The sequence below is a fragment of the Carettochelys insculpta genome, chromosome 4, assembly GCF_033958435.1.
Source record: "Carettochelys insculpta isolate YL-2023 chromosome 4, ASM3395843v1, whole genome shotgun sequence".
NCBI classification, from domain to species: domain Eukaryota; kingdom Metazoa; phylum Chordata; order Testudines; family Carettochelyidae; genus Carettochelys; species Carettochelys insculpta.
Window position 1 is genome coordinate 7,969,623 of NC_134140.1, and position 22,891 is coordinate 7,992,513.

General features: G+C 45.6%; 2 protein-coding genes across 5 annotated transcripts in view; both read left to right on the forward strand.

Annotated features, from left to right (window-relative positions):
* The first annotated feature begins 999 nt into the window (after window positions 1-999).
* Window positions 1,000-22,891, forward strand: part of UBOX5 (U-box domain containing 5) — a 32,026-nt gene continuing 10,134 nt past the window's right edge. For 2 of the 4 annotated variants that reach the window (XM_074992237.1, XM_074992234.1), the window contains exons 1-3: window positions 1,000-1,079; window positions 18,149-18,251; window positions 20,022-21,216. In XM_074992237.1, coding sequence (XP_074848338.1) covers window positions 18,198-18,251; window positions 20,022-21,216 — 1,249 coding nt within the window. In that variant the 5' untranslated portion in view covers window positions 1,000-1,079; window positions 18,149-18,197. Of the gene's footprint in view, window positions 1,080-14,374; window positions 14,480-15,654; window positions 18,252-20,021; window positions 21,217-22,891 lie in introns of those variants that run through there. The other 2 variants (XM_074992236.1, XM_074992235.1) reach the window with 2 other exon arrangements.
* Window positions 1,018-20,123, forward strand: FASTKD5 (FAST kinase domains 5). Its single transcript, XM_074992232.1, has 5 exons — window positions 1,018-1,079; window positions 6,590-9,704; window positions 18,149-18,251; window positions 18,357-18,531; window positions 20,022-20,123. Exon 2 carries the CDS (start codon window positions 6,628-6,630, stop codon window positions 9,094-9,096), a length of 2,469 nt encoding a protein of 822 aa, XP_074848333.1. The 5' UTR covers window positions 1,018-1,079; window positions 6,590-6,627; the 3' UTR covers window positions 9,097-9,704; window positions 18,149-18,251; window positions 18,357-18,531; window positions 20,022-20,123.

The following is a 22,891-nucleotide window of genomic DNA, read 5'->3' on the forward strand; positions in this document are numbered from 1 at the left end:
CCTGAGCACGTCAGCCATCGTCCAACCCAGTCACATTACATCTGCTTCCTCACAGTTATTCCACAGGGCCCCTTCTGCTCCCACTGGCCAGGACGGGAGCAGGGGGATGCTGCTGAAGGGACGGTGCACTGAGCAGGCCTGTAGCTGCCCTTTAAAATCCCCAACCTGTGATTGCCTTGGACCCAGCAGGAGCTGCTGTTACATGTTTCCTCCCGACATTGCTGCTGGCCAGCGCAGCGTCTGCACAGGGCTCAGATGATGAGGCCTGTACTAGCCCTGCAAAAAGCCACACGTCTTTCTGATGTTGGCCTGATACTTGGGGCGGACGGACATGACAAAGCATGGCAATGGCATGATACTGGTCTGATGACCATGACTCCATGTGGCAGACACATGACAAAGAACGGCAATGATGTGATGTGACATGACCCCACATAGGAAACACATGGGAAAGTGTGAGATTGGTATGACATTGGCATGACACCATGTGGCAGTGACATGACAAAGTGTGGCAATGGTGTGACACTAGTGTGATACAGCGTGACCACATGGTAGAAACAAAGGTGTGACTGTTGTGACGTGGCGTGAGGCCACGGGGAAGCAACAACTAAACATGGCGCTGGCATGATGTGGTGTTGCACGCAGGGGAAGCATGACAAAGTGTGACAATGGCATGACACTGGCGTGGTGCTGGGGGGAACAGACAACTAAGCAGGGTGCTGCCGTGGCAATGGGATGACACTGGCTTGGTGCTACAGGAAGCCACAACTAAGTGTGGCACCACGTGGCCTTCACGACGTCTCCGCCCCGGGCGGGCGGCAGAAGCCCGCCGGCGTAGGGGCGGGGCGCAGCCGACCGTGCGGGGAGCTAGCGCTCTCTGGCGGGCGCCCACCTACGCCGCAGGCGCTGCACCTCCCGCTCTGATTACAGGCGCGGCTGGCGCCTCTCTCGTTCCGTCGCGGCGGAAGTGCGTAAGAGGAGTCAGGTGACCGGAAGCGCTCAGCAGCGACGGGGCTGGGCGATTGCTGACAGGAGGGCGAGACTCGGCGGCGGAGAGGCAGCCAGCGGCTCGGGCCCCGGTGAGTGCGGGGGGATCCCGACCGACCGACCGACCGGCCGGGGGTGGGGCGACACCCATCGTTTCCTGCCTCCGGGCCTTGTCAGCGCCGGGCTGCCGCGGGCTGACCCCCCCGCCTCCCTCCGCCCGGGCACAGCGCGCGGCCCGTGTCGTGCTCTGCGCCGCGCCCCCCGCACGGACGTTGAGCGTGCGTGTGTGCGCGCGCCCAGCGCTGCGCGTGCCGTGCCGCCGCCCCCCGGGGCTGCGTGTGCGCTGGGCCGGGGCAGGCGTTCCTGGCGCGCACAGTGAGCCGTGCACACGTCCCTCGCTCTCGGGCCCGCCGTGGCCCGTGTCCTCCCACCTGCTGGAGATCGGTGCCAGTGCGGAGGCGCCTCGCTCCCTTCTGTAGGGCGAGCCCGCTGCCCGTGGGGTGACCCCGCGTCGTGCGTGTCCCGAGCGCCTCTCTCCAGCCCAGAGCCTGCAGGTTCCCACACGTGTCTGCGTTGTTCGGCACCAGGTGGCAGCAGGCCCCTGTGTCTAATTCTCCCCGGCCCTGGGTCCGCAACGCCCCGGGGAGCTGCCACCGCGCCGCACGCTCTGAGCACCCAACTGTAGCAGCTCTGCTGAGCAAAATTGCCTTTTTTTTATTTTTTTTTTTTGTTCTTCTTTTGTCGTTGATGCTTTACAGGCGTGCAGCGTAGCCAAACCTGAGGCACATTGGAAACATGCCGATTCACACCCAACTTTAATATTTCGTTCTAGATTTCCTAGTATTTTGTTGGGAAGAGAATATATTCCCTTCCATTTTTAAGCTGTGAGACTGGCATAGTGTTTAATACATAGTGTATTTGATATGTAGCAATGAGCCTGTGATGGGGATGACACACCAATTTTTTTTCATGGGCTCAGAGGGATAGTAGTTGTGTCAGTCTGTAGCTTCATAAATAACAAGCAGTCCTGTAGCACCTTAAAGACTAACAAATTTATTAGGGCATGAGTTTTTGTGGGTAAGACCCCCTTCATCACATTATTGGAGTACACAGGTAGAATCTAGGATTTGTATAGCAGGGTGTGGGCTGGAAGGAGAGGAAAAAGGGGCTACCTGCCACTGGTAGGACCAGTGATTAACCAGTGATTAATTAAGGAGGATGTGTACTGTTCCAGCAAATATCAAGTTGGGGAAATTACCCTTGTAATGTATAAGGCAATTGAGATCTTTGATTATACACTTGTAACTTTTGAGTGTCCAAGAGCGTATTAGATGCTTTAAATCCAGGAATGGTATGATTTTTGTCCCATAGGCGATATAGTGTGAGGTTCCTCTGCAATTGAATCAGTACAATAGGAACCATTTTCTTCCCTGGCGTTCCGTTAGGGTCCATCCATCCAGATCCACTTGCAGGACTGGAGCCAGTATTAGGCATAACCCGCAAAGTGAGTGTCATAATGAGGGTCTAGTTATGTTTGCTGCTTAATTTTTGTCTCATACATGACATAGCAGAAGTGAGTTTCCAGGAGGAATGGATGGAGAGAAGAGGAGATGTTGGCAGCATGCTCACATATGGAGAGGAGCATAGGAAAACATACAAAGGTTAAGCAGCAGAAGGAAACAAAAGGGGCTACTGCCGCTGGCATTTCACTCGTGGTGGGAAGAGGGACCTGTAAAAAAACACATTTGGAGGTGAAGGAGGAAATGCAGGATGCCTCTTAATTTGCAAGTTCATTTGGGTTGTAGTGGAGCTCCAAAGACTGGAGTAACACAAACTAAGTGACAAGCAAGGAAGATACTTTAGAGTTTCTCTCAAGACTTGGCATTTTTTTGTCCTCTGTCCCTTTCCCGCCTCTTTCTTTTTCTTCTTGTTCTTCTGTTAGCTCTCAGGAGGAATAGTTCAATGGATTTGAAATCAAGGGATAGGTGAATAAACTCTTAATTCTACCTAGCTCTTCCCAAAGCACTTCTGATTTGTTTTACAAAACTTCATACCAAACCATTCTACTAGGGATGTTATAACAGTTAACTAGTAAACATGACACTTACTGGTTAACTGGCCTATTCTGGTGAACTCTGTCCACAGTGGGGCTGGGCAGTAACCCCTGAGTTAAAATAGTTAATCAGTTAATCCTGTTTCTAACAGGAGTCTTAATCATTCGGGTGAGCTGTGATCCATATTCACATCTCTGATTGGTTCTGTGACTCACTTTCCCCTGGGTAAAATGGAGATAGTTATCTCAAAAGGATGTTTTGAAGGTTAGCTCACTAATGGTAGAAAAGCACTTTGAGATCTTTGGGTAGAAGGGCAAAGCAGAATAATTTGTCTTTATTAATGAGCATCCCTTGCATTATTGAATGTGTGTGTTATTACTGGAATAATTAATGTAAAGCATAGAGAGTAGACCAGAAAGGATTGTGGAGAAAACTCTGTCCTGCACGTAAAGTGATCTGACAGTCAGAGGCTGTCTTGGACCAGGCCTGATTGAAGCCTGCAGACTGCTGGGAGAGGAGCTGGTTTCAGAGTTAGGTGAGCCTCCACTGAAAAGTATCAGAGGGTAGCTGTGTTCATCTGTATCCACAAAAACAACGAGAAGCTATGTGGTGCCTTATAGACTAACAAATTTATTAGCCCACAAAAGCTTATCTGCCAAGACCCACTTCTTCAGATGCATGAGGCCAGTCCTTGCCTACAGACAGCCTGCCATCCTGAAGTCAGTTCTCACCACCAACTATACACTGCACCAAGGTAACTCCAATTCAGGAACGAATCCCTCCAAAAAATCTTCAGTGCCTACTCAACCCACACATCTACACCAGTGACACTATCATAGGACACAAGCACATCAGCCACACCATCAGGGCTCATTCACCTGCACATCTACTAATGTAGTATATGCCATCATGGGCCAGCAGCGCCCCTGTGTTGTATCATTGGCCAAACTGGACTGTCTCTGTGTAAAGAATAAATGGAAACAAATCAGGTATCAGGAATGGTAACATACAAAAATCTGTAGAACACTTCAGTCTCCCTGGACACTCTGTAGCAGATTTACAAGTAGCCATTCTGCAGCAAAAAAAAAAAAATCAAAAACAGACTGCAAAGAAAAACTGCAGAGCTACAATTCATTTGCAAATTTAACACCATCAATTTAGGATTGAACAAAGACTGGCAATGGCTAGCCAACTACAAAAGCAGTTTCTACTCTCTGGGTGCTCACACCTCCACACCAGCTGCTGGAAGAGGGCGACATCCTTCTGGACTGAATTGACCTTGTTAGGTCTGGCCCTCCTTGTGATTGGTACTCCCTTCTTTTCGTGTGCCTTTATCTTTATACCTGCCTCTGGAATTTCCACTCCTTACATCTGACTAAGTTGGTCTTTGACCACAAAAGCTTATGCTCCAACGAATCTGTTAGTCTATAAGGTACCACAGGACTTCTCATTGTTTTTCCATTGAGAAGGTGATTCTCAGCATATGAGCTGACTGCTCAGGCTGTGCCCGGGAGCCAGTTTTGGGGCTTTTCACAGATCATACTTTACCATATCTATCTGAAGGCCTGGGAGGGTGGCACTTTCAGTTATGCTCAGCTCAAGGTTGCCCTGACAACCCTAAGAACTAAAAATGTGTTTAATGAAAATCTGGGGTTCTGCAGACATTGATAGGGAAGGCTGGAGGAAAGATTCCTACTTGCTGCTGACAGTGGATTTGCTTGGGCTTGCTTTGTGTCAGTATGTTATTGCTATTTGCTCTATTTCTAGTGTACATATAGTGGAAGATGGGCTTTTATAATTGTTTGTTTTATCAGAGCATCTGAGAGATTACAAGAGTAGTATGGCATTTTCACACGTAGGGATTACCTGTTTGCTTTTTGCAGCATTATCTGAGGTCTGAAACTGTGTGTTGCAGTGACTCTGTCATGGCTGAAGGAACCATTATGGTCTCACCTGATCTCTGCATTGCGCAGATCTGCTCCTGGGGTACTGAATATATGAATTGCTGTAAGGAGGCGGTATGGGGTTCGGCACCCTGCTACCAAATTTTGTGCAGTGCTGACAGGGATGAGCACAGTTACTACCCCAAGCAGTGTAGTTTAGACAAAGATAAGGCTTGAGACGGGGGTAGCTGCAAGCTAGTTTTCTCAAACCTTTAATATTTGCAAAAATAAATTGCCCTCTCTATTTTTAGCAATCTTTTCCTTAATTCTTTCTCTAGAATTTTTTTTGTTTTTATTTTTGTTCTTTGCAGCTTTGATTTCTCTCATGCTAAGCGTTTCCCTCCTCCTTTTGCTTTCTCCTGTATTTTCAGTCAGAGTTCATAAAGGCATCTATAATGAATCACTGTCCCCATGGCTGGAGGCTTTTGTGCTAAGGAGCGCATTAAAAAGCTGAAATAAATTGCTGTTGTAGTGTCTTCACTGAGCTTTGGTAGTTCCACCACATTTTTCTTCTAAGGCTGGAAGATGGCAGCCTAATGCTTCCTCAGGGGTTGCAACCACACGCCTTGTGGGAAGTGTATGTTACAAAGAACAGTGACCTGATGCTGCAAAGAATCACCATTCTTCTGATTCATCCTAAACAGGCTAAATTGGCTGCTGGCCCAAGCTGCCTACACTAGATCTTTGCGTTGGCCGATTTTCCCAGCCTTGCCTGCCTTCTGCAGTAGCAGTGGTGAGAGCACTCATCTAGTCAAGGCCCCAGAAAACATCTAAAGAATAGAGCTCTCTCTCTGGGATCTTTACAAGTCTTTTAAGTATTAATTTCCAGTGTGTGATAGTGGGACAGCAGCTTTTGGCTTTGGGGGTTTTTGCTCGTGCTTTTCATTGCCCTCTCTTCATTCTACCTCTGCTTTTCTTCCCACCCTGTGTTAAGTCACTAACAACAGCCACTTGCTTTTGCTTAGGCCTTAGGGTGCCTATTCTTCTGGCAGGCTGTTTTTGTTCCAGCTTTCTTTCTGAGTGTTGCTGAGTAAAAGGGAGTCTGTCTCCTGTATTCCCAGCCCTTCCTAATACTCCAACCTTACAGTCTCTAAATATGTCCATCAGTGGAGCAATGGTCATCCACGGGCCTCATTTTTAGAACTATTGGGGTTCTGGCTGGCGCTGCTTGATAGAATTGAGTCATCTGAAACACAATCTAATGGAATTATTAGTGTTTTGAACATAGTTATTAAAATGTTGAAGGCTAGAAATCTAATGATTTTAAGAAATAGATTTTTTCCCCCTAATCTGACAGCCATTTTCTAAGCTACTTATAACCATTACATTGTCAATCCTATCAATTAAGTCACGCAACAGGTCTTCAGTTTTGCAAAATAACTTGAGTAGTTGACCTTGAGTAGATTTTGTGTGTGGTAGTTTTGCACAGTACTCTTAACTGCTGACTTGCAGGAAAACACCTGAGATTGAGTAACTCTTTGTGAACCTTCTGGGAAACCAAGTCTCTCTCTTGCCATCTAACTTACTAGAGGGTTAAAGGTTATGTTTTTAAAAATGCATCATGACGGATGGCAGCCACTCATTCTTCATCTGCCCTTTTTTCAGTACCTGGAGGCAGTTCTGAACCCAGTAAATTGTGATCCATGGCTACAGTGATAATATGCCGAAGATTTCCAGGAGGAGTTCGTGGCATGGTTGCATTTTCAACTACAACTAAGTCGGGGGCCAGGAGCAGAATTCCTAATAAAAAACGAAAGGAGGATGAGAACTCTGAAGTGAACAACTCGGGTGCTACAGCTGCAGCTACTATCAGGTTGTTGAACCCTCTGGAGTACAGAGTACCTTATTGTCCATCAGCCTACACGAGAACCAAAACTGCATCCCATCAGTATGCTGCCAGTAACAGTGAAGAACCACTTAAAAATGAATTCTCCAACATTAATGCTAATCAGGTCCAGAACGGATACAGCATTGCCTGTTCTCGAAGCTTGTCAAGCACAAAAACCACATTGCTGGATCTGAAGGGCTATAAAACTCTTCCCACACAGGCCAAGTCAGCGCAACTAATCACTTTGGAGCCTAAACAAGACCTATTGCTTGACACTGATGTGGAGGCCTACGACACTAAGGAAGACCCCAGAATGTTTCAGAAGCACAGGCCTGAATACCAATCTCTAAGTTATGACAAGCCTGAGATCTTACAGGTTATTCCTCTAGAAGAAGGTGACTCAATCTTACACAAAATAACTATGCTGAAGAGTGGCCTGGTCCCAGGAACCATTGTTGAATATTTTTGCAAGCTGAGCTGTTTGCCGGTGGAGCAGCACGTGACTGTGAGATCCAATACTAGGTTTTCAATGCTGTGTCGTTATGGAGTTGAAAACATCCAGCTGTTTAGCACCTTAGAACTCACTGATATTTTAAAGTCCTTTGTCCGTTTAGCCATTCCATCAAACCACACCATGCTGAAGGTGTACGAGACTCAGTTTTGCTGTCGGGTCTGGGACATGAGCCTGGATCAAGTGTTGCTGGTGGCTGACCTTTGGCGTTGCTTGGGGCGCAGCGTGCCTCGCTATTTACAGATCTTATTCAGTTATGTTACTGTGCATAAGAAAGACCTCACCTTGCCCCAGCTGGTTCAGCTGATTTATATCATAGGCGAAAGCCGGCGAGTGCCTCAAGATTTAATGCAGAAATTGGAGATCTTAGTGTTGAAGTACTTGGATTCCTTCAACTTGGAGGAAGTGGGAACCATTTGCTTAGGATTCTTCAAGTCCAACAGTGCCCTTTCAGTGGATCTCATGAGAAAAATTGGAGACAAGGTGTCAGCCCAGATGGCAGACATGAGCAATTATGCTTTAGTGAATGTACTTAAGATGTTCCGCTATACCCATGTTGATCATGTAGAATTCTTAAAACAACTTGGGAAAGTTGTTCCTCCTCGAATTGGTACTATAGGCATCCAGGGTGTCATGCACATAACTCTTGCCTGTGCAGCCCTGCGTTACCTTGATGAAGGTATTATGAATGCAGTAGCCTCTTCATTGCCCTCCAGGGTGATGTACTGTCGAAGCAAAGATATTGCCAAATTCTTGTGGTCATACGGATGCCTGAATTACAAGCCACCAAATGCGGAGCGGTTTTATTCCAGCCTCATAGAGCAAATGTACAGAAAGATGCACGAATTTGAGAATTTCCCTGAACATCTCCTCACCTGTTTGTTGGCACTGGCATTTGCTGGGCGCTTCCCAGATGACCTGATAGATTTTGCACTGAGTCCCAAATTTATTCACTTAACTAGGGACAGTAAGTTTAATCTGGGAAAGGACCTGTTCACTCTTGATGGCACTGTGGAGATAGAGTGCCCAGATTACAAAGGTAATCGCCTTACACCACAGCTTCGGCAAGAGTTGACTGAGATGCTGTGGAATTTAATAATGAATGAAACCTGCACGAGGCCGGACGTGACAGAAGTTGTCTCTCTACTTGAAGCAATGTTAGGTGGGCCCCAGTATGTCAAACACCACATGATTTTGCCTCACACTAGATCAGAGGATGTGGAGATCCACTTGGGCATAGACCGAAAACCATTACCTTTTAACTTAGAAGCTACCCTGGCTGCTAAAGGAGAAATGCAAGACATTGGAGTTAGTCTCACAGATAATTTAATGGATCAGCTGCTGAAGGGAAAGTCCAGCAGCAAGTCACTTGTAGGTAATAAAACTCAGACAGAGACTGGTAGCCAGAAGGAGGCAGCAGAACAGAAGCAGACTCAGTGCATTGAGAATCATTCTGCGTCCTCATATGAGGTTACTCTGACTGACCTCATTTTAAGTGTTTTGAGTAAGCCAAAAACCTCTCCTGAAGGTTATCCCTCCCAGCTGAGGCCGCAACCCAGAGAGGTGAAGCTAGCTATTCAGGTGTCGAACAAGAACCACTACTGCTATGGCACTAAACGATTGTTGGGACTGCACAGCTTGAAAAGGAGGCAGCTGCAGAAACTGGGGTATGTGGTAGTCGAGCTGCCCTTCTGGGAATGGTTACCTTTGAGACAGACTCATTCAGAGAAGCTGAGCTACCTGCGCCACAAAGTGTTTAACTCAGTTCTTTAAGACTGACAGTGTTATCAAATGCCATTTGACAAATTAATGCTTGAGCCACATTCTGCAGGAGAATCTGCCTGGCTATACAGACTGAAATAGCCATAAAAATGCTTCTCTCTGTTGTTTCTGGTCCCTATATTAGAGTTATATACTTTAAACCTTGGTGGCTGCTATGTAGCCAGAGCTGCCTTGGCATCCATGTTAGCAGGTTTATCCTGGTGCTTCATCTACAGCTGTAAATCCCAATTTTGTTCTGTTTGGTAAACAGGAACCAGAGTGATTTGGTTACAAATAAAATTTCTGGTAACGCTCTTTCATCCGCAACACCTTTTGCTTTCATACAGGAGCTGGTGCATTTGCTTGCTCAGTTTGTGAAAACCCAGCTCCTCCTTCAAGATGATGTATCAGTGCAGTTGGGACACTCGCAGAAGAATCCTTGTGAATTCATAGCTGTACACCTGCTCCTTGCTATACAAGTCTGCCTTCAGCTGCCATTTCCAGAACCACTGGTCTAGGAATCAGGAAAAACGGGCTCCCTTGTGTCCTGGTTGCTTCTAGTTTGGGTGATATGGGAAGGTTTCCTGGGCTTCCACTTTCTTGGGCTCATAGCAAAGATGGTGAGTGGCATGGATGAGGTTGCTGTAGGAACGGAGTGGGATGGATGTGGGCCATTGGTTTCTCGTGCATGTGTGTACACACCAAAACCTTTAGAAGGAGCATAGATCTTGGGTCACGCTTAGTGGAGGGACGTTGGGGCTCAGAAGGGTTAAGCCTGGAGGTGGGGGGAGGGAGGTTGGGGCTCAGAGGAGTTAAGCCTAGGGGCGGGGGGGAAGGTTACAGGTCGGAGGAGTTAATCCTGGTGATGGGGGGGGGGGGGGGCAGGTTTGTGGCATGCAAAGGTAAAGCCTGATGATAGGCAGAGGATTTGGGGGCTGAGGTGGGGAAAGTCTGGTGATAGGCGTAACAACTTTGTAACTGTTACAAATCATTGTGTGCATGGCCCTTAAAATAGGGGTGAGAAAAAGCACAGTTTGATGTCACTTATTAAGGACTGTGTCCTGTTCACATGCATCGTTGCTCTTGAAAGGTTGATTTTTATAATTCATAGAATCATAGAATACTAGGACTGGAAGCCCCCTGCCCAAATGGCAGAACCAAGTACTGTCTAAACCATCCCTGATAGACACCTATCTAACCTGTTCTTAAATATCTCCAGCAATGGAGATTCCACAACCTCCCTTGGCAATTTATTCCACTGTTTGACCACCCTGACCGTTAGGAACTTTTTCCTAATGTCCAACCTAAACCTTCCTTGCTGTAGTTTAAGTCCATTGCCTCTTGTTCTGTAATCAGAGGCCAAGAAGAACAGGTTTTCTCCCTCTTCCTTACGACACTCTTTTAGATACCTGAAAACTGCTATCATGTTGCCCCTCAATCTTCTCTTTTCCAAACTAAACAAGCCCAATTCTTTCACCCTTTCTTCGTAGGTCACATTCTCTAGACCTTTAATCATTCTTGTCACTCTTTTCTGGACCCTCTCTAATTTCTCCATGTCTTTCTTGAACTGCGGTGCCCAGAACTGGACACAATACTCCAGCTGAGGCCTAACCAGTGCAGAGTAGAGCGGAAGAATGACTTCTTGTGTCTTGTTCACAACACATCTGCTAATGCATCCCAGAATCATGTTTGCTTTTTTTGCAACAGCATTGCACTGTTGACTCATATTTAGATTGTGGTCCACTATAACCCCTAGATCCCTTTCTGTTGTAGAACTGAAGAAGAATTGTTGAATTGAATTTGAAAAAATGGCTCATCTTGCAATTTTGGTTGCAGACCCCTGGCCTAGAAATATATGTATCCTTCTTACAGTGATTCTTTCAAATTGGGGTTGAATCACATAAACCAGGCAGTGTTGCAGAAGCTTTGTATTGCTACTGTCTAGCATATCTTCTCTCTCTCACACTCAAATGCACACACTCTATCTTGGTGTACATATTGTGGCACATTTAAAATTAGATGGTAAAATCTTTAGGGGTAGGGAACAGGTCTTTGTAATGGTCGTAGCACATTTTGGAGCAGTGTGCAAATTATCAGATTCCTCTTATTTTATGCCGTGTTATACTTCAGATCCCATATTAATAAATTGTTTTAGTAGCAGAATGCCTGTGCTGACACCGGATGCGGTTGGTAAAGTTAACAGAGCGAAGAAGGTAACTCTTATTTCCATGTACTACAATGTTGTCCTTTGTACGTGTTCCCCAAATTTTGTGCCCAGAGCTGCCCACTGACTGCAGGCACAACCAGCTCTTTGTTACTCCCTCTTCCTGTCATCAGCTGTCAAGATCCAACTACACCCAAATCTTTGGGCTCCAGCACTCCACCAGGTTCTCACAGGGCCCAGGGATGGTTGAACCTGGCAACATGCTGCACAAAATGAGATTTTATCTGTGCTTATCCCTGTTTCTTTGTCTTCCCACTGACTCAGCAGATATTCTAGGCTTCCGAGTAACTGTCTGGGAAGACGTATTAATTTGAGTGCATAGTTAATGAGGTTTATATGCTGAGGGGAGGGTCTAAGGTTACTGTGCATGCCGAATGGGTGGAATATGTTGGCTGGAGCAGGGTGCTGGACAGTTTGCGTGGATGGCTGTTTAGGGGCTTAGCTGTGACAGTTGGACCAAGTATTCCACGATATCTACAATCTCTCTCCTACAACCATGAATTGTGGCTGGCAAAGGAGCTGTTGTGTAAAGGTGGTAATTAGTTGAAGGACCTTTGACATCCCAGTGGTGTAGGACCTTTTGACATAGCATAGATATGTGCCTTACTGTATTTGTACATCAAACGAATGTCATTTTTAAAGGCAGAAAGGCTTGGAACTTAAATTTGGATGGCAGCAGGATATGAATCATAGCAATGATTGAGCAGGGAGATATTCTGAAGAAAGAGCTCTCCTCTGTGCTGTGCTTGTATGGGTTTCCATCACTTCATGCTGACTTATCAGGTATCCTAAGTTTTGGAGTGATAATCCTGTAATAATAGTGATATTTTAGTGGAGTAGAAGTAGATCCTACTGTAATATTCCACACACAAAACTTTCAGTGTCCAAATTAAGGTTGCCAGTGTAACTCATTCTCTTCCCCCACCCCGCAAAGTGCAGCCCTTTCTCTCCCATCCCCTCCAACCTCACTGTGTCCCAGTGTTTTCACCCGGCTAACTCCAGTCGCCACTTCTTAGGCCCAGCAAGTCCCTAGACTCACCCCTCCTTGCTCCTCCTCCCAGCCTCTTTGCTCAACCATTCCCAGTTCACCTCACATCAGGCTCCTGTTCTGATTTTATGGGATGGCCGACAGGGTGGGCATGGGGTCCCTCATGCTGCCCGTGTTCTGTGTCCCCACTGGATCCCAGTTCCAGCGTCCCTCCCTGGGCTCATTCCAGTCTGTGTTCACTTCCCTTCTTGTTCCAGATTTTTTTGGACCGCCAAACCTAGTTCTCCCCCCAAATCCTGAATCCTCATCAGGTGTCTCGCCAGGTCTACACAACAGGGAAAAACATTGATTTAAGATATGTTAATAGTGAGTTGGAGCTGACCTATCCTAAATCAATTTTTCTTGACACCCCACAGAGAGAGGTCGATGGGAGACACTCTCCCATCGACCTCTCTTACTCCTCATGACTGTGAGGAGTATCAGGGTTGATGGTGATCATTTGCTTTAGCACAGCACAGCCCGGCTAGTCGCACTAGATCGAACACAGAAGATCTCACTGCATCGCCCTTCTGGTAATTGTGCATGTGCCCTTTGTCTCTCAAATAGTCCCAGTCTCCTCCCACCTCCTCAATTGATTCCAGTTCCCCCCACCTATTGGTTTATAAGTACCCAGACAATTCCAGTTTTCCCTTTTTCCCCATTGCCAATTTCCTGTTCAAGTCTTCTCCTCCCACTCCATCCCAATATGCTCCTTGTTCTAATGTGTTCACTCTTCTCGTACAGTCCAAGTTTAGCTCTTGTTCCCTCTGCATTTGAATCAAGTATTGTTCCTTTCTGGGTTCCCTCGGCCCAGCAGAAGGAGCATTGAGAGTGCAGGAGAGACTGTCTTCCTGCTCTCACTTCAGGTCCCTGGGCATAGCACAGTGTACAGCAGACCAGAGCTGCAGTAGCAGGGAAAATCCCGCCCATGCCTGGGCTGGAGCATGGAAAATGCAGAGGGAATCTTTGTGGAATCTAGCTGCTAAAATAGGCTCTGTTGAGCATAGGCAAACTGCAGTTCTTTTAAAAATCCTTTTATTTGGCTACAATTTGGGCAGATTCTCACAAGAACAGCAAAAAAACATATCCCTGGCCTAAAGGCCACTCCCCCACCAAACTTAATTCCATCAAATTCCAGTTGCTCCAAAGCTTGGGGGCACCAGAGGTTTTCAAAGAAAATCTAGCCAGAACCTTTAACATGTGCAAAAGGTAGTTTTTCCTGGCCTTGCTCTGCAAAACAGCTGAACTGTTTGCTTGTGTGTTAAGTCTGAACCAGAAAACATTCAGCATGAAGCAGACTCTCTGAATAGAAAAACATTTTCTAAAGTTTGTAAAGGTTATGAGCAACTGAAAAAAGGGTCTTGAATGCAAAATGCTGGGCAACCTTAACAGTAGCTCGTGTTCCTAGCCCCACTTATTTTTTTATCATTATTTTGGGGGTTGAAAGGATTGGTGAGCATATGATTTTCCCCCCTTCATCCTACTACTTTTGTGATTTTCCCCGCTTACCCCCCCCCCCCCCGGTGCCTTATTCGATGGTATAGTTCACGTTTGTGTACAAAAGGTGCAGTGCATGCTAAGAGGCCTGAGAAGCTTACTGCAGCCCTATTGAGCTGAATAACATTTATCTCAAACAGTAGGCCCAACACAGTTTACTTTAAATCTCTAGTGTTTCAGCTCAAAGGAAATCAGTCCTTACACTGCGCAGAACATGAGTAGCCCACATGGCTCTATCCATGCACTTGCCTCACAATGGGTAGCTCCTCAGCCAGAATGTTCCTTATAGCTCTCAATAGAAGAAGAGCACACAAAATGACATAGCATTTCTGTTGTTGTGTGTCTGATGGGACCCACACCCTTTTTTCAAAATTACTAAAGGGGCTCTTTATTCCTCAGTCCAGAATCTTTCCATTGGAAACAGTTCGTTTTGTAGTAAACTGAGAGCTGCACACGTTCTGGTCTGCAATAGCATACATTCTGAAAGCAGAAGAGTCCACTGTGATTATCTGATCTGTGCTCCTGCAACACATAGTTCAGAAAATTTCTCCAAAATAATTCCTTGAGCGGATCTTCTTAGAAAAGCATTCAGTATTGATTTAAAATGTTGCCTGTGATGGAGAATCCACCATAACCTTGGCAACATGGTAAGTTGTTCCAGTTAGTTTTTCGTCTGTTAAAAATTTACACCTTATTTCCAGTCTGAATTTGTCTATCTTTAATTGCTGGTCTTTGGATTGCGTAACACTTTTGCCGGTGAGCTGGATGAGCTCATTAGTAAATACTTGTTTCCCCTGGAAGTACAGATTGAACTTCTCTAGTCCAGCACCCTCAGGACCTAACCAGTGCCAGGTGAGAGAATTTGCCAGACCATGGGTGGTCAATATTGTCTACCACATCACCAACACTTCCACTGCTCACTGGGTTCTTAGACGACATTTAGGAGTAAGTTAGAGCTAAATAACAGCACAGAACACTGAGAGTCGGGATTAGTTGAATGTAAACAAACTTTGTGGGACCATGGGGAAACGTGGCCACACCCATGCTAAGTGGTCCTCCGACTAACTAAAATCATGCCGATTGCAGATGTTGCTGGACTAGAGAGGTTCAACCTGCTCTCACAAACTGTGATCAAATCATCCCTTCTCTCTCTCTCTCTTTGAGCTGATTGAGCCTGTCGCTCTAAGGCAGGTTCTTACCCTTTTATCATGCTTATGGCTCTTTTCTGGACCCTCTTCGTATTATCACCATTGGTAATGTCCAGTCTGAGTTCTCTTTAAAAGCTGCTATGATCATATTGGCCCAAAGCTCACACTTCAGTGCTGGGCATCGGCATAAGGACCTGGCTCAATAAACAGATTGGTCTTGGTTTTTTGTAGATCTGTTTTCTCCCTGACAAGATTCACAAAGAAATTCTCATATGCAAGAAGCATCAGAAACAGGCAGACAAGATGTATTTGTTTTGCCATAGGGTGTAAGAGCCTCGGGCATGGTCTATGGCACTGCTGTGTTAGGTACTGTTCAAACACAGCACAAAGAGATGGTCCTTATGCTGTGGAATTTACAATCTGAGTTTGAGCCATTATGCTGATACCAAGGTGGATTTTATTTGTTACACTGCATGTAAATTATAGTCAGCCCAGTGGTTTAAAGAAAATACTAATTAAAAATCAAATTAACTTTATATTTATCTGCTTTATAAAGGCACAAACAAATTAATTCAACCTTACAGGATTTTTCTTCCATGCTGACAGATGGAGGAATATAAGGAAACAATTGAGATGTTACTAGTCAGCATGATAAATAGTGGTCTCCTTGTGCCAGCACTATTCTCCGAGAGAGCAATTTGTGCAGAGAGCTACACACTAATGCAACGGTTCCCAAGCTTTTCAGTAACACAGCACGCTTCAATCGGACAAACAATTCCATGGCACACCCAATTTTTTCAACTCAACCCGTTGCTCATAAACGTCACATTTACTTACATTTACTATGGTTACGGTTTTGCTAGAGAGGTTGACAACACGGTGCACACAACGAACTAGACAAGGATCAAATGGGATGTTAAAAATTGCTCGGGGGAGGGGAGGCAGTAGCAGCAGCAGCTCCAGATAGCGGGGTCCCCTCCCTGCCAGACCACTGAAGCGGGACATGACCTGCTGCTGAGCCCCAGCTGGCTGGCAGTTGTCAGTTCTCCCTCCCACCCCTCCAATGGCTCTTTGCAGACCTGCATCATCAACAACAGCCAGCGGCTCAGGGCCCGTTGGTGTCCAATGCCTCCCTCACTGTTTCCTTCTGTCTTTCCCTGTCCAGTGCGGAGTGGCTTAGTTTCTGTAGACCAGCTCTGCACCAATCTACTATATCCTTTGCAGAGATACGCTGAGGGGAAATTAACCAAATTTCACGGTACACTTGGATTGTTCTAGTAGCACACCAAGGTGACGTGGAACACCAGTTGGAAACCAGTGCTCTAGTAAATCGGATCAAAGACAAATTGGGCAGTCATATACATATACATCCTGTGATCATAAAAACAAGGGAACAATTGAAGTGAAAGGCAGCTAACTGAACAAGAGAACTTCTATATGCAGTGTATCATTAACCTGTACAACTAATTGGTTCAAGACACAGTTGAGGCCAAGAACTTGATTAGAATTCAAAAAAGGCTGATGCACTTACATTGTACGATGGATATTCTCAGCGAATAGGCTAAAAAATATTGTAAAATGGATGTAAACCTGAAAGGTAAGCCAGCCAGAAATTGCCTGGGGTTAGGAAGAAACTTCCTTTATGAGCTGACCCCTAAAGTAATTCTGCACTGTGGAATGACTTGTGCTTTCCTCTTGATAATTTAATATAGGTCACTGCCAGGTAGGACTGCTGGGCTGGATGTGTACTAGAAGTTCCATGAGATCTTTAACATTCAGGAATGGACAGATAAACAGAGTGTTATACGTCTTGAGAAATTTGATTTCCAGCAGCAAGCAAATCACCGCTATAAATCACAGATCAGAAATTTCAAAAATAGAGACTTGAAAATGCCTCTCTGTTTACCTTATGCAAAATTGACATTTATTACATGTGAATACACTGGTTTCCTTTTAGCACACGAAGCCTGATCCACCAAAAACAATCAGGCAGGTAACATACAATTCAAAGTCACTCTTCCGTGCATGGTTTGAGATACTTTTTATGTTCGATTTGGACGTTAGAGCCAATGTTGCCATTTATCTGTATTCTGACATCTGCACTTAATCGATGTTCAGGCTGTGTTATGTCTTCATGTTTACTAGACAGGTGTAGGAAGCACCTGATTTTAGTTAATTTTACAATAACATTATGCACCTAAAATAGCTTTCAAAAATCTAGTTAGGCTGAGCGAATACTCTTTATTGGAAATCATTTAAAGGGTTCCTTTTTATTTGGTAGAAGTTGCAAGTATGTAATTACAAGATTGTTCAAACAATTACATTTACGCCCAGTTTAAAAGGTTAAAATTCTTACTTTACAGCGGATCTTATTTTTAAAAAGATTCAGGTCTAACCAGCTTGCTCAGCTCTTTGAATGCGAAAGATTGTGTGTTCTCCTGGCTTCGTTTTCTGGTCATTTTTCAAAAGAGTTGAGCTCTCAGATCTCAGATCCCTATTGTGCTGGGCTTTGTACTGCTGCCCCAGCTTGCTTGCAACTTACATAGACAAGACAAACACAGGATGGAAGAGGAAACAAGGACAAAGATGTGAAATGATTTGCCCAAGGTCACTCGGCAAAGACGAGAATGTCTTCTGGCTCCTAGACCAGCGCCCTAAGCTGCACTGCTTCTAAGTGTAAGCCATAGTACAGAGTAGTTGAGGTGATTTGACCAAGTTCTCAGCAGGGATTACTTGCAAAGATACAAAGGGGAATTAGGCTGCTGAGAATTAGGCACTTTGGAAAATCTCCCCAAAGTTGAATGGATGTCACAGCAGGGACCCTTCCAAACCCTGCTCTCCAGAACACATTCCTGTTTGATAAAGCTGGGATCTCAGCACTGGTTTACTTACAAATGAGAACTTTTCATAAAAACACTCATCCCCTGTGCTTCCTTCTCAAGTGGTTTTTATCCTCTTTTGCATCATGAATTATTTTAAATTGTATCTGAACCCAGAATCTCCATGATACACTCGCATAGATTTCTCTTATGTTGCCAAAAGCCTTCCTCACTTGAATTTGAACTGCATTTTGTAAGCAGTCAGACTTGCAATTCACTTTTTGATTCAGAAACTGTTTGCATCAAAGTCTCCGATCTTCCACTGTTAACATTTATGTTTTGCTTTTAGTTTTACCAGCGATTTTGATGCTTGAAAATTGAGCCCTTAGATTGCAAGGATGGTAATAAACGTCTGCCTCCCACAGTTCAAGCCAAGAATTCACTGTAACAAGGTAAAGTAAGAATGCATATTGTTTTCTGTGACTGAAATCATGGAGCGTTGGCTCTGGTATCCCTGGGTTAGGTGGAGAGAATGAATCCTTCTTTCTGCTCTGTAGGAGTGCTCTCTCAGATGCTCCAGCAAACCTGTTGTAAGAAAACACAACCAGTTTTACTCACCAGGCTCTGTGGCGAAATCCCTCAGGAAACACTTGAGCAATGTCTTCTAGAATTATCCAGTGTAGTGTGTAGAGGGGTGCTTTTGTGGTATCACACTTAAAGGAGCATGGGCAGGTAGGTTACAGCAACAGCGTAAGAGGAATTTTTAATTTTGCAAAACTGGATGGAATTTCTGGGGGTGGGGGTGTTAAATTTGTTTTTAATTGATAACTATGTGTGCAAGCCCCTCAGGTTTTCAGTAATCATCAATCTTATTGCCATGCTTAGAGGCGGTGTGTGATGGTGAGTTAAGACCTCTTTTTCTGCATCTGCTAATTTGGGGTGATGGGCACCTGCAGTGCCTGTTGACTTTGTCTGGACTTGCGGGTGCTCCTTTGCTAAAAATCAGCGTGCTGATATTTCAGGTTAAACCCCCTCGTTAGGCAGTCGCTCTGAAAAATTGCCCTTATCCTTTCCCTGCTTCATTTAAGCTCCTCTCTGTAACATGATGTTATAATAGTGTTCCACCGCCTAGAGGAGTTGTGAGGATTGATTAGTTCTGAGATCCTCAAATGAAAGGTAACGCTTGCAAAGTCTTGTAACATGGAGATGCACGTCTCATAGAGCTGGAAGGAACCTTGATAGGTCATTGAGTTCAGTCCCCTGCACTCGCAGCAGGACCTATCCCTGACAGGTTTTTTTTATTTAACGTAACCTGTCCCAGATCCTTGAAAGGCCCACTCAAGGGCTGAACTCATAACCTGGGTTTACAAGGCCAGTGCTCTAACCGCTGAGCTATCCTTCCCCCCCCCCCCCCCCCCCCCCCCCGCTCCCCTCATAGTAAGAGCTGGGTATTCAACTACTTACTTAGAATTACAAAATAAGATACTTTCTTCTCTCTGCCATGCCAAATTCCCTGTGAAAACTTCCCACTTTTCTCTGTAAGGTGCCAAACTAATTATAATATGGAGTTGAGCTTTCATGTTTTCCTTTGGGTCCTAGGAATCCATAGATTGCCTGGTTCTTAATTCAAAGCCTATTTTGAATAGTTAGCCCTCCTCCGCTCCTCCCCCCACCCCCCTTCATCTTAAAAATAATAATGCAGCATGGTTTTCTCCTGTGGAAAGTCAGCATTTTTTTATACAATATTTAAAACCCTTGCCAGACAGAGCTGAATACATTGTTGGCCTATATAAACAGGGTGATTCCAATGATGTGGAGTTGCCTGCCTCTTACATCAGTGCTGAATTTAGCCTCTCCTCCATCTTTTAGCCTGAATGAATTTATCGCAAAATCCTATAAAGTAAGTCTTTTCTGTTAAATTCTTATTCTCTTAAATTAAAGAGACGTGGTCATCCCTGGTAAATGCTTCTGACACCTTGAGAAATGCTATTGTACTAAATCGGTGTGTAGAGCCCAGCAGACTTAGAATAACAACTCAGGAACACAATCAAAACAAAAAGCAGTCAAGTAGCACTTTAAAGACTAGCAAAATGGTTTATTAGGTGAGCTTTCGTGAGACAGACCCACTTCTTCAGACCATAGCCAGACCAGAACAGACCTGTTCTTCTAACAGACTTCTTCCTAACAGCTTCTAATAGCTTCTCTTTTCTCTTTAAACACAGATTTCTGCTGATGGTTATGAAGTTGAGAACCTCATCTCCGAAGACCTTGCAAAGAGGAACCGTGGCTTTCGCAGTGAATATTTCATCAAGCCTCCAGTTCACGTTACTCTCTCTTTTCCCTTCAACATAGAAATCTGCAGGATTAACATAGACATTTCAGCAGGCGGGTGTCAAAATTTCACAGGACTGGACATTTATACATCTACCTCATTGAACAAGAGTTCTTGGAACAGCCCCGAGCCTCAGTTCTCGGGTCTGGCTGGTCAGCCTGTGTCGGACAAAGACATTTTCACGCTGGTGGGCAAAGCTGTTCTAAAAAATCAAAGTAAAGTAACGTTCAGCCACAGGGGCTTCAAGCCACGGCCTCCTTTCCATCAGATGGAAGCTGCCTTCAATCCTGGTTCTGTATCTCAGGACCTATGGAATAAAGGCCCTGCCTCACTGAGCAATGTATCGCACTTAAAAATCTGCATCTCCCATGTAGCAGGAGGTGGCCTCCCTTGCATTAAAAAACTGGAGGTCTGGGGGCAGCCAGCCAAGTCGTGCCCACAGGAAGTGACGGAAAGCGTGTTCCGAGTGGCCTCTGAGTGCCTGGCACAGAGCTTGGGCATCCAGAGCACTGGCTTCATGTTGCCAATGGAAAGTGAGTGTGTGCCGTTAAGCAGCTCTGACAATGAACAACAGAGTCTTCAGAGGCTGATCGATGTGGTTCAGGATATCCCAGAAGAGTTCTTGGATCCTATCACTCTGGAGATAATGCCCTTCCCCATGCTGCTGCCTTCTGGCAAGGTGATAGACCAGAGCACTCTGGAGAAGTGCAACCGGAGTGAGGCTTCCTGGGGTAGGGTGCCCAGTGATCCTTTCACTGGAGTTGCCTTTAGCCAGCACTCCCAACCCCTCCCTCACCCGTCGCTAAAGGCGAGGATAGACCACTTCCTATTGCAGCACAGCATCCCGGGCACCAACCTCCTTGGGAGGGCTCAGGCCTCAGGGATGGTCGCACCTTCTTCCATAACCATGTCCTCCTTGAAAAGGAAACTGGACTGCATGGAGCAAAGCCCTGAGCACAGCAACCACGTAGAACCCTCCTATTTTTCTACCACAAACTTTCTAGCCATGTCTACCTCAGAGAGCAGTGCTAAAAAAATGAAAACCGGGAGTGACTCCCCTTTGGCTCAGATGGACTGCTCAACAGGTATCTCACCTCTCTACTTCTCATTGTTTCTTCACCTTCCCCGTTGTCCAGGACCAGCATCGCATACACCATCCCAAATGTGTTTTCACTTAATCCTCACATCTCCAGTAGATTGTCACACCAGACTGTAGTGGTGCATTTCAAGGCTGTTGTCTCTTGCTCCTGCCCATCATAATGCAAATGTCTTTAGCCTGTCGCTCATATCTGATTCCCCTCCCTGCCCCGCCCCCACCCCCGCTCTTTCCCTCTACTCAAGACATTCTGTCTCTGTATGTTGGTTTTGTTTTCATTATTTTGCCTCTGTTGTTCTATACCACCCATTTTACATGGGCATAATTGGGTCAGGTCACTTAATGTTTTCTATTAGCCTTTATTGCCTTTGCCCCCATCTTCAGTTCATTAACAAGTTTTGCTGTGCTGGAAACTCCTCTCTCTTGCAGCCTGTCCAAAAAGATGACTACAGAGCTTTTACTAGCCCAGGCTCACAATCCTTGGCCCATACTAGGGGAAAATCTTCAAATATCTTCTCTATGGCAAGTGAACTGGTTAGTAGACTCATATGTGGGCTGCCCCCACAGGTCACTGCAATCACAGATGTTCTCCTAATGACTCCTCCTCTTTTATGTTCCTAACGGTTCTCCCCTGAGTGGCATTTCCTCAGCACAGCTTTAGACGTGCTTCTCAAACCCTTGCCAGTTACACTAATGGCTTGTGTTGATGGCCACCACTGCCAAGGGAGCACAAAGCCTTGGAACCAATGGTTAGCTGAAAGAGCATGGAGTTTGTATCCAGTCAGAGTCAAACGTGTGAGGGCAAGGAGAGTGAAAGCCTGGAGGGAAAGGTCCTGCACGTGGGCTGTGGGTGATTAAAGCAACAAGGGCATTCCCAAAGGAGAAGCCCTTAAAGTCTCTAAAACGGGCTGCTCCAAGTATGTGGGGGTGGGAGGAGCCGGATACCACTGGTATCTTCCCCGCTTGGGCTTGAGCTCCTTTTCATGAATCATTTGCCCATTGTCATGTCACCAGTGGTGGGCCCAGTCTCACATCCTGGAGCGATGAGCCATCCCAATGACCAGCCATGGCTTTAACACACAGGTTAGCTCCCTTCTGTGTTACAGCCTGTCACTGTCGGGCAGGTCAGGAAATAGCCATGTTGTAATCTGGTTCTCTGGCTGGGGTGTCCTGGCTGTAACACAGGCAGCTTCACAGGCTCCCTGGCCCTGTATAGTTGAGCATGGAGTGCTGGAGCTCTTGAACAGTGATGGGGGATTGATAGCACTCTTCAGCTTTTTGACAGCTGAGGTTCGCTAATTGGGGAGGAAGCCTAGCTTTGTAATTAAAGCAGAAGACAAATGCATTTGCTGCTCCAGAATGAGACCACCTGCTCCTGCTCTTTCATTCGCTAACAAATGACAGATTCTCTCTGTGCTATGTTGAGCAGCTTAGCACAAGAATTAATTTTTCTTGGTATATGTCTCGCCTTTCTTGTTTGTGCAGAAATACCTGAAATGTATTGAACATGAGCTCACGCAGGCTTTGCTACAGAACACACTCAGCTTTTTCTAGGCATACAACTCCATTTGGCTGCACAGCTTTCTCCCCAGTTGTGTGCCATAATTGTAGTTAACTGAGTTATTTAATAACACAGGAGAGGTAAGTGGAGTTGAATAGCAAAG